This window comes from Chinchilla lanigera, unplaced genomic scaffold (genome assembly GCF_000276665.1).
Source record: "Chinchilla lanigera isolate Chin_1 unplaced genomic scaffold, ChiLan1.0 scaffold00021, whole genome shotgun sequence".
Classification (NCBI taxonomy): Eukaryota; Metazoa; Chordata; class Mammalia; order Rodentia; family Chinchillidae; genus Chinchilla; species Chinchilla lanigera.
This window is the reverse complement of record NW_004955422.1, coordinates 19,228,629-19,240,424: the sequence shown is the minus strand read 5'-3', so window position 1 is coordinate 19,240,424 and position 11,796 is coordinate 19,228,629. Positions and strand designations below refer to the sequence as shown.

The following is an 11,796-nucleotide window of genomic DNA, read 5'->3' as shown; positions in this document are numbered from 1 at the left end:
TGGTCCCGGAGGGCCCGGGGGCAGCGGCGGTCAGCGGGGCTCCGGGGCCGCCCAGTCCCCCCAGCAGCCGCCTTCGTCTCAGCAGCCGACGCCGCAGCAGCCGACGCCCCCCAAGCTGGCCCAGGCCACCTCGTCGTCCTCGTCCACTTCGGCAGCGGTGGCTTCCTCCTCGTCCTCGTCCACCTCCACCTCCATGGCCGTCGCGGTGGCCTCGGGCCCCGCTCCTCCCGGCGCCGCGGGGCCAGGCCGCACCCCCGCCCCGGTGCAGATGAACCTGTACGCCACCTGGGAGGTGGACCGGAGCTCGTCCAGCTGCGTCCCCAGGTGCGTGGCGGGGGAGGGGCCCGGGGAGGGCGCGGGGCTAGGTCTGTGACAAGCACCCGCCTGTCTCCCCTCCCTCCGGTCCCATCGCCAGGGGGACGGCCCCCACCCCCTGACTTCCTTGGCTGTCCAGCGGCCGGGCCTGGCGTCAGCCTGGGCTCTTAGGGTTCCTATTGCAGGGACCTGCCCTCGCCCGGCAACCCCACCTCTGCCTGGCCCAGACCATCCCTTCCCTTCGCTGGAGCGGGCCAGGCTTTCTGGACCCTGCGCAGGGCCTTCCCTCGCCAGGTCTGACCGAATCCGGCCTTCCTGACAGTCGGTTTCCCCGAATAAGTCACTCTCTTTCTTGCCTTGCCGGCGCCCGTGGGCTGTACATATGTTACACAGATGTGGTAGATGGCTTTTGATATTATTTCCCAATGTGCTCAGCATTTGCCAAACTCAGTTATCACTTCTAGGTAAAGCCCATATAGAGTAACCCTTGGTGCTTTTAGTAAGCGTCCAGTGACACGTTCTTCTGTGTTTCACATCACACACGTTCTTCCAGGACTGTGCTTAGTCCTGAGTGTGTTCTCAAGTATATTTTTCACTCCCTGCTTTCCTCTAGGAACTGATCACAGTCTCTCAGCCCAGCAGGGCTCCATAAAATGACTGCCTTGTTCCTAAATTCAGTCCATTCTGTCTGTTGGAACCATCTGGGGACTTGCCTTCTATCTGCAAAATATGCCTGGGTCTGGGGATATTTTCTGTTTCTGTGCTGGCAAGGCTTTCTCCAGCTCTTTGGGACAGTGTGCAGTGTCTTACAGCCTGTCCTGTGAACAGACAGCCTGTGGAGCTGGTTCCACCCAGTAAGCCCAGAGAAGTGCCTAGAGGTGTTCTTTTTGTCACCTGTAAACTGAGTGGATTTTGTTGCCCTGAACCCTTGGACTCTGCTTAAATCAGCTAGGCTAGTGGTGGGCAGATGGATGTATAAGCCAGAGTTAGGGGGCACTGTGGGTTTCCAACCTCAACTCTATTTTTCTTCTCTTATTTTGAATAATATACACAGATAGGATATGCAATATGATGACAAAAATATCTTTATTGTCACTCAGCCTAAGAAGTAGAACGTTATCTCTTAAGTGGAAGTCTACAGGGTGCCCCTTCCTAGCCCACGTCCCCTGTTCCCCCTAGAAAGGTGACACTCTCTTGAATTGTGTTTATCATTTTCCTTGTCTTCTTTTTGACTATAGTTTTGCTACGTATTTGCATCTCTAAACAATATTTTTTGAGTATATATGCTGCTGACACGAGCTGTAAACAATACATTTTTTTAGTTATGAATGCTTTGAAGTTTGTAGAAATGCTGTCTACTATATGTACACCGACTTATTTTAGTTTTTTTTTTTAACTCAAACTTGTGAGAATCATCTATGTTGTATCGTGGCTCTAGTTTTAAATACTTTCATTAATGGATAGTATTATATGTATGAATGAATGTATTAAATTCTCTTCTTGGTGAACGTTTAGGTTGTTGCTTTGTTAACACAAGCGGTAATGATTAAATATTTTTACGAGGACACTGGGTATTCTTGTGCAGCTTTATGTTGTATTTGTATGTAAGGGTGGAATTGCTTTTCACAGGGTATAGAGTTGGAGCTTCACTAAATAATGCTGGACTGTTTTCCACTTACCTCTCCACTCTTCGTGCTCTTTGTTCAGCTTTCACTGTACCAATATACACTTTCTTTTTTCACTTTTTTTTTTTTTTTTTAAGGCAAATTAGGAGCTGCATTAGTTTAGTTTGATTTGGCCAGCGCCCTAGCACAACACCAAACCCAAGTGAGAGCTTGTGTGTGGTGCTGTTCCTCTTGGTCCTGCACAGGCCTCTTTCTCTCTTTCTATATATAGGCTTATCTGTTGCTGAAGCAGACTGATCCACTGATTCCAGACATGAAAGCTCTGTGCCCCTTCCTGCATGGGTTCATTGTTAGTAAAACATGCTTGCCCATTCTTTCTTCACATCCATCACTGTTTGGTGACATTTGGAAAGCTGCCTTCTCTAGCTTGGATTGAAAAGGCGTGAGCTGACTGGCAGGAAACTGCCACAGTGGGGGACGAAAAATAAAGTCACTGATGGCTGTTGATTTTTGGTCTGACCCTACATCTCTTGATCATTGAAAAGTCCGTGTAATAAATGATTAACCCTAAAAGCAGCAGACATCCTGAAAAAATAGATAATTATTATGCTAACTTGGTGTGAGAGGTATAAGCCAGCTGGGTTTCCTGTACAGGGTACATGAAGTTGTGTCATGTTTACTGACCAGTCCTTGGCTGTCCTCCGACTTTGTTTTCCAGCCTTTACCCTTGTGCCTCCCAGCTACTTGGGAAACACTTGTGCTTCTTGGAGCAAGCTGCTCTATCTTCAGGATGGAAAACAACACCCTGTGGGGAGAAAATGACCCGCTATTGGCCTTTCCAAGTATTGAGTCATCCAGTGAATTTGAGGTCTCCTGGGTGTACTTGTTCATGTTGTTTTGAATATATTGGCAACATGCAGCTCTGTATAGCTTGTAAGATATACTTTCTTATCTTGTAAAAGACCAGTGAGACACAGATGTAAGAGCTATAGTGCTTAAGTAATGTAAGCCTGATGGTGGATCTGAAGTTAGGTACACATAAGAACAACGTGGGAGTCAGTCTTTATCTAGTGCAGAGAAGTGGGGGTTGAGCAGTCAAGCAGTAGGAAGGTCATGCTTCCTTTCTTGATGCCTGTGGAAATATAATTTGCCTTTGATAAAAATATCATTTCCTTTATTAGATATTTAAGTAAAGATGAATGTTGGGGTTATTTCTCAGGTATGTCTGCTTTTCTTTAACATCTAAATTCTCTCAGAATCCATAGTATTTTAAAGACTTTTTATAGAATAGCATACTTACCCTTGGCTTTAAAATGACTTAATTATTCATTGCATTGTCATTTTTACCCCTATCCTGTATATACTGGGGTTGGAACCCAGGGTCTTTATACTGAGTTACATCCCTAGCCCTTTAAAACAATTTTTTTTTTTTTAAATTTTGAGAGAGACAGGATCTCCTAAGTAGCCCAGGCTGGGCTTGAACTTGTGATTGTCCTGCCACAGCCTCCCAGAATGCTGAGATTGCAAACGTGAATTACCATGCCCAGCTTTTATCAGCATTTTTTTCAACAAGAAAGTTAATCACCTGACTGTGGTTAGAAATTCAAGCATTATAGAGAGATAAAAAGTATAAAAGGAGGCCCCTAGCCTCAACCATGGTGTCATTCATTATTAGGTAATCACTGTAAAATATAGTTGCTTTTTAAGACTTTATTACATGAAGGCAGTTCTGTTATTCCTTTATAAAGTTTATAGCTTTAGGAGTTAACATTGTTTCCCTCTATACTCAGTTGTCCTCCTCTGCTGTGACCTGGTGTAGTGCAGACTGATGTGCTGGTGTGGGGAACAGGTAGCATGTTTGATGTTACAGGAATTGTTTTTTTTTTGTTTTGTTTTGTTTCATTTTGTTTTTTTGGTACTAGGAATCGAACTCAGGACCTTGCACTTACCAGGCGGGTGCTTGTGCCACTGAGCTATATCCCTGACCCCAGGAAGTGTTTTAGAGTGTCACTCTTGATTGTTTTTGTTGCCAGTATTTGTATAATGAGATTTTTCCCTAATATTCTTTTCTCTCTTTGAGTTGCTATAGATAGGAAAGGCAGAAAAATTATTAAATCTTACAAGTATATGAAATTTCCACTAGGAGTGGTGGTACATGCATGTAATCCCAGCACTCAGAAGGCTGAGGCAGGAGGATCACTGCGACTTTGAGGCCAGCCTGGGCTATAAAATGAGTTCAAGACCAGCCTGAATTGCATAGCGAAACCCTGTCTCAAAAAGACAAAAGAAAAAATGTCCTCAGTGGCATAAAAGTGATTATTAGGAGGCTACATCTGTTCTACTGTATCATTAACAAATCACATCACATTTGTCTTTCAGTACAAGGCATATTTGCATATCCTTGTCTGCATATGTACTTGGGAAGGAGTTCAGTTGTCAATCACATTTCTCCTTAGACCACTTTTTTTAAGGGGGTTAATAAGTTAATCCTTATTGGATAAAAATGTTAGAGGTAAAGGCGGTGACCACAGCTGAGTTGCCATGATCAGACTGCTTGCACAAAAGTACTTGGGGGCAGTTGCCCCTCTGAGCACTGGGTAAGGTGGGAGCTATTATTCTATGTTTTTACTGTACACTAAGACAAACTCTCGCATGCTTTAGTTTTTTCAGCATTGACTGGGAATAATGTACTTACCATCTGTCCTAAGATATAGATCAAATGAATGTAACATAGGATTTATAGAGCCACAGGAACAAGCACCTCTTAAATGATAGGTATAAGGTAAATATAATTGATCAAATAAGAGAGAACTGGTGGAATGTCTGTTATTTCTCTAGCATTAAAAGTCTTAAAAGCATGTTTATGCCCTAGGAGATTTGAATTTCACATTGTGAGTGTTGAAATAAAATATCCATCCTATCAGGGTAATGTTATCCATTGTCCCTGTGGAAGCTCAGATTCCTTAAGTCAGAAAGAGAATGACTTTCACTGAGTCTATTTTAGATGTATTGATTTACAGATCTTTGGGACACATTAGTAGTTATGTGATTTCTTTTACTTTTTTATTTTTTTGTGATTTCTTTTTTTTTTTAATTATTTTTTGTTTTTTTTCTGGTACTGGGAATCAAACTCATGACCTCACACTTGCTAGGCAGACTCTGTGCCGCTGAGCTAAATCCCCAGCCCCTTGTGATTTCTTTTTAAACCAGTTTTCAATTTCTTAGCCAAGCCAGAGAGTTGCTGCTGTTATTGTCAGTGCTTTCAGAAGGCTGAGGTGCAGGTGAGAATCTTTCAGCTGTGTCTTTTTGCTCCCTCACCTTAGAAGCCTGCCCTGCTTTGGTCTGGACTTAAAGGTGTTGATGTAATCTCAGGCAGGCCCAGTGGATCCTCTGCCATGCTGCATCTGTGTATTCATATTCTGGAAGTACTTTGGGAAACTGGGGTAACTGTGGGGGCGATTTGCAAGTGTCAGTCTTTCCCAGTTTAGGATTTGGAGTGGTATTGAAGGCTGTTGAGAAAAGGTAGTTTAAACTTCTTTTAAAGGAGGTCTCAGAGCATGGTGGTTGGGTTCCAGATTGGCAAACATGAAGGCTGTTGAGAAAAGGTAGTTTAAACTTCTTTTAGAGGAGGTCTCAGAGCATGGTGGTTGGGTTCCAGATTGGCAAACACTGACAGAGTTTTTCCTTCTCTAGGCCTTAACCCAACAGTAGATGGCACAGTGTGAAGGTTATAGATGACCTACATGTGTGCATCAGTGCCTTCCCTCCTAGACACTCATAGGGCATTTGCTGGAAAGTTGACTAGAAAATCAGAGAATGACTTTGTAATCCCAGGGGATCCCCACTGGGGCAGACCCATAGAGGTACTTTACCATGGAAAGTGCAGTAAAGAAGATAAATAAAGTGCTTGCCTGGCAAGCCTGAGGTCATGAGTTCAATTCCCAGTACCAAAAAAAAAAAAAAAAAAAAGAAGAAAAATAAATGAGGATACATTGTTGCTTAGATTATATAGCTTCTAGAAAATAGTTCCTCAAAACGTTCCATTGGCCATTCAATTATATCTTAAGACCATGAGCTGCTTTTTTTTTTTTTAAAGAGTAAAAGAAGGATAACATAATAATAGGGGGGACTTAGCAAATTACAGACAAAATGGTAGGAAATTATCAATGGTTATTGTTTTACATATTGTTATCTACAAAATAGTTTCTCAGGAAAACATGAGCTGCTTTTTAAGATGCTGTGCTGTGTGGTACAGTAGCTAGCTATTAACTACAATGTGGCTACTTCACTTCTTAGCTGCACTTTATGGGGCATAACTGTAATCCAGCTACTTGGGAGGTTGGGTGTAGTTTCTAGTGGACCCAATACAGATTTGGAATATATATATTCCTTTATTCATTTAATTAAATAGAAGACTTTTTTCTCTTCCAAATTAAATTGCCCCTTTTCTTTCCTATTTCAGGGACCCAGGACAGTTCTCATTTTGTCAGTTTTTTCTCTTTAGACATTCCTGTCTTCTGTTTTGCTGTACTTCTTCATAACTCTTGTTTGCTTCCTGATGCCTCCCTACCATTTATATCCCACAGTTTTAGGCCCTAGTTAATATCTGTTGAGAACATACTAGAGTCATTGACTCCAAAATGTTTTTAGATGGTCTGTGATTTTAATTCTGTCATTATTATTATTTTGGTGATTTCCAAAATTTCTACAATAAACATTATTATGAGAAGACTAGTAGGTAAACATTTAAAAAATAGATTTCAATTCTGTGAATACTACATACTAAACACTACCAAATTGTGTACTTTAGAGAGGTGAACTTTATGAATTTCATCACATTAAAGTTGTAAGAAAAGATTATATATTGAATGAGCATTGAGTGAGTGAAAAAATGGGGGACTAAAATTTCACTCCACTCATTATATTACTTCCTTGGTTCTGGAGTTGCTTGTTCATTTTTATTGATAGCAAAAATGACAAATGGTAGTGACCATTACCTTCCTTACAATAAGTAGATGAGCCCTAGGTGACACATTATTTTCGATGTGACAGGTTGATTTATTTAATCTTTGTGCACATGTTTTTAGATTAAGTTTTTAAGATGCACCAGAGGTTGGAATATTTGAGTTTAGTTCTAGCTTCATCAGTTTTTCTGAACCTTGATTATTGTACTTGCTCTTTCTCTTTGTGAGAAATAATCCTTGTGAGCTCACAGGTAAACCTTGGTTTTATTTGTACTTTCAGAACTTTCAGTACTTTTAGTTCTATAAACATGGAACTACACCAGGTAATAACGACAGGTTATTTTTGCCAAAATTCTTTATATTACATGCATTTGAAGGATTATACTGTGGGTAAATTACTCTGTGTGGTTTTTAGTGAACCTGATAAAGATTTGGAAGATATAGAAGGAATGATGTTTTAAACTTGTTTCATTCTATACTATGTCTTTCTTTCTTTGTAGATTGTATAGCTCCTCCATGGCTATCACTCCTCAGAACTGTACTGTGAGCAGGATTTCCTGCTGGTGGCATCGCTGATGACATTGGCATATTAACCATACCTAAGAAGTTTTAATTGGTTATTGTGCTTATATATGGGACAGTGCTTTTTCCCTTCAGTTACTGTATTTTCTAAAACAGTGCCTGTGTATCTGTCTTTGAGTATCTTTGTTTCTCTTTTCATAGGTGAGACACTTTCATTCTTTGTAGCAGGTTTTCTTCTTTTTTTTCCAGTATAGTTTCAAAGACACAAAAGGCTTAGGATATCACTTGTCACTTATTTGATCCCTTCCCAATAACCTTTTGTTTAAAAACATCAAATGGTTTCAGGGTTTAGGAAGCAGCTTTTCCTAAAAAGGACACTGTTTAAACACATTGCACTGCACTAATTCTGCCCATCCTCTGTCACACCAGTCTCTCCCAGAAGTTAACTAGTGGTAGTTGAGATAGTTTTTTGGTTATGGATATTTATGACACTGTTCAAACACATTGCACTGCACTAATTCTGCCCATCCTCTGTCACACCAGTCTCTCCCAGAAGTTAACTAGTGGTAGTTGAGATAGTTTTTTGGTTGTTTTTGTTTTTGTAGCATGGGGGATTAAACTCAGGGTCTCACACATACTAAAAATGATGTTTTAAAAATGAAAATCAGCTGGGCATGGTGGCACATGCCTGTAATCACAGCATTTGGGAGGCTGATGCAGGAGGGTTGCCATAAGTTTGAGGCCAGCTTAGGCTACAAAGTGAGCTCAAAGCTAGCCTGAACTACATAGCAAGACCTTATCTCAAGAAACAACAAAAAAAAATTGGTCACGTCCTGCCCTGTTCACAGTCTTCCATTTACTCATTCCGTAAGATAAGCTGGTGTATGCCGCAAACAAAATCCTTGATCTCAGGAACTGTACATTCATGAGATAAGAGACATTATCAGTGAGCTAGAAGAATCACAGAGACCCTTTCTCAAAATATAAAAAATTGAAAAGGCTCAGTAGTAGAGCATTCCTGGGTTCAATCTGTAGTACCCCAAGAGAAAGACTATCAAATACTGTCATAATTAGAATAAACTCCTTTAACATGGTTGAAGAGACACTTCTGATCTGGCCCCTTCCTGTGACTCTGGCCTCATCTGCCCTACTGTCCATTGCTCATGTGGCTCTGGGCAAGCTGGCCTGGCATGGTTACACTGCCTCAGGGCTTCTGCACTTGCTGGTCTGTTTACCTGAGGTGCGCATTCCCAGATCATGGTTTGTCTGACTCCTGGATATCATTCAGATTTCAGTTGACCTTCACCTTGGAAGGCTGTACTCACCTGTCCAGTCCATGCTGGAGTTTAGTTACTTAGTTAGTTAGTTTATTTATTTATTTATTTTTGAGACAGGGTTTTACTATACAGTTCAGGTTGGCCTTGAACTCACTGTGTAGCCCAGGCCAGCCTCAAACTAGAAGCGATCCTTCTGCTTCAGCTTCCTGCCTCAACCTCCTGAGTGCTGGGATTACTGGCCTGTGCCACCACACCTGACCTGTGCTAGAGTTTATAAAGCTTCTTTGTAAATACTTTTTATTATCTGAAATTTATTTAGTTACTATATAGATGCTCAATGAATACCTTAGCCAAATTAATTACACTAATTTTCCTACTGGTTTATTTGTAATGTTTAATGAATGAATATTACTCACAATCCATCCATTCACCAAATATTTACTGAGTATTTCTGTGTGCCAAACACTGATCTAAGTGTTGGAGAAATGGCAACGAAAAGGTTGACAAAGTCCATTCTCTCTAGAGTGTACATTCCAGTTCAGGGAGACAGATAATGAACCATCAGGTAATCAGATCTGTAAGAAACAGTCAGATATTGAGTGCCACTGTGAGATAGAAGGATAATTGGTAGAGGTGTGGGATGGGCTGTCCTGGATGGGGTGGCCAGGAAGGGGCTCTGGTGGGGTGCCATTTGAGCTCCTACTAGAGTGAAGTAAATCTCATGAACTGAGTGAGCTCTTTCTGTGTATCACAGTAATGATTAGAGGCAGGTACTGAGAGTCCTTTTCTCAACAGGAGAAAGAGTCCCGGTGAGGGGAAGGTATATTTTGTAAGGCTATGTAGTTCTGAGGTATGGTAGGTGGAGCTGGGATGCGTTTCATGATTTGTGATTGTCAGACATCAGAACTATTTCTTATTTAAACTTGGACCCCTGAGCCCTGTCTAGATCTCATAGTTAACAGATAATATTGACTGTCTTTCATGCTGCTGGTTGTAATTACAGAATGCTGCTCCATTACCAACACAGGCAGCAAGAGGCTATATAACATAGTGGTTGGGAATATGGGTTTTGGAGCCAGTGAATCTGGATTTGAATTTTTACTGTAGTATCTGAGTGACCTTGGACAAGTTACTTAACCTCTCTAGTGCTTCAGTGTTCTTATCTGTAAAATGGGCATAAAATTGTTGCCATTTGACAGTTATGAGAATTAAATAAGATTAAGTGCATGTTAATTGCATGTGTGGCATATAGAAAATACTCAATAGATAATTGACCACTATTTTTGCTATTGCTTTTTTGCCAATCCAGTTCCTCTGTCTCCTCCCCCAAACTAACCAAAACAAAATTGCTTTTTTTCTGGAATCAGTGTGAGTCTGATTTCTTCAGTGGGACCATCACATTGTTTTGGTTTTACCTTAGGCATAGATCCTGCCAAATCCAAGGCTTATTGGACTACAAAGCCAAAACAAAATGTTTTAATCTGAAGCAGGTCCTGGGTCAGGATCCTGTTTCAACGTCCTGCCTGCTTATATGAACGGAAGAGATGGTGCAGACTCCGCCTGTAAACCACAACTTTATTTTGAGCCAACTTGACTTGATAGCTTCCTTATTTTACCTGCTGACTTCTTTAGCTCTGGCTTGGCAGCCAGAAGAGCAACTAAACCGGTTTATAGCTCTTCATCTGTTGCCAACAAAAGCTCAGCAATTGCTAGGAAAATGAATAATTAAGTGAACTTGATATTTTTCTCCTAAGTTTTTCTTTTAATGTCTCAAAAATATATTGAACCTTATTCTTTTATGGGAGAAACTTTCTGGGCTGTCCTGAAACATTTGGGTCTGCATATATGTTAATTTTCCCGTTTAATAGGAGCAAGACTTTATTTTTCTATTTTGTTTGGAAATCTACAAGTTTATTTGCTTGTTACTGGTTCTTATTTATTTTTTTGGTTATTTATTTTGGAGACTGGGTTCACTATGTATTTCAGGCTGTCTTTGAATTTATTATGTAGCCTCGGCTGGCCTCAAACTTTTGGTGACCCTCCTGCTCAGCCTCCCAACCCCTGGGACTAGAGGCTTGTACCACCACACCCAGCCTGCTGCTTGTTTCTTAAGAGTATATAAAACACAGATTAACCATTCCTTGAGTCTGGATTCTCATGATGAACATGATCCTCCTGTAGACATCATGGTATAATGAGTAGTATAGACTGGTATGTGGTATCTAACTATTTCAAAATTTGTGTATTTGATTTTTTTTAATTTTGTTTTTGTTTTTCCTTATTGCTGTCAGTGTGTCCTCTTTCTCCTTTGTTGCTTCTAATAATCATAGGCTGAAGAATTAAATAATTAGAAATGTTAAGAACAAAGGCTGAAGTTGAGTGGTAGAGCACTTGTTTAACATGCACACACAAGGTCCTGGGTTCAATACCCCAGAATATGAAAGACCTCTGCATACAAGGCAAGGGTAATTGGTATTATTAACTCGGAGGATTTGAGATTCAAAGTTGGATGTTTTACAGGTGAGGAAGTAATAATTTTGGTTACTTCTTGGTCTGGGTTGTGCTCCAGAGAAGTAGAGTATTACATTTATGGTCAGTGTTTAATCTTCTGAAATCTTATAACGTTAAAAACCCTAATGAAGCAGTAGTGACATGTGCCTGTGAATCCTAGCACTCTGGGAGGCTGAGGCAGGCTGAGGCAGGAGAATTGCAAGTTCAAGCTCAGCCTAGACAACAACTTAGTGAGAGCCTATTTCAAAGTGTGTATTTGGGGTAGGTGCTGGGGACGTAGCTTTGTGTGAAAGGCCTGGGTTCAATCCCTGTATTGCAGAACAAGAGATAGCAAAACAAAAAGATCATTTAGAGATACAACTTTTACATTGGGACTGGAGTGCTCTGGTTTAGTAAATAAATGACTATATGCTTAGTTAAATTGGTTTTGGTTATCACTGAATGGGTCACTTTTTCCCCTAATATTTTAAAGTAAAGATGCCTCCCTCTACTGTCCTTATCACTGATTTGTTTTTTTCCCCCCTCTTTTTTGTTTCATGAAAAAATAAAATTTCTTAACAAAATAATAAGAGAATGACAATT

General features: G+C 40.7%; 1 protein-coding gene across 1 annotated transcript in view; it reads left to right on the top strand.

The window, feature by feature from the left end:
* The window catches only part of Pacs1 (phosphofurin acidic cluster sorting protein 1), a gene marked incomplete at its 5' end in the record, with an annotated part of 170,056 nt that continues 158,260 nt past the window's right edge, over window positions 1-11,796 (top strand). The window contains 1 exon segment of the mRNA XM_005384427.2: window positions 1-324. Coding sequence (XP_005384484.2) covers window positions 1-324 — 324 coding nt within the window.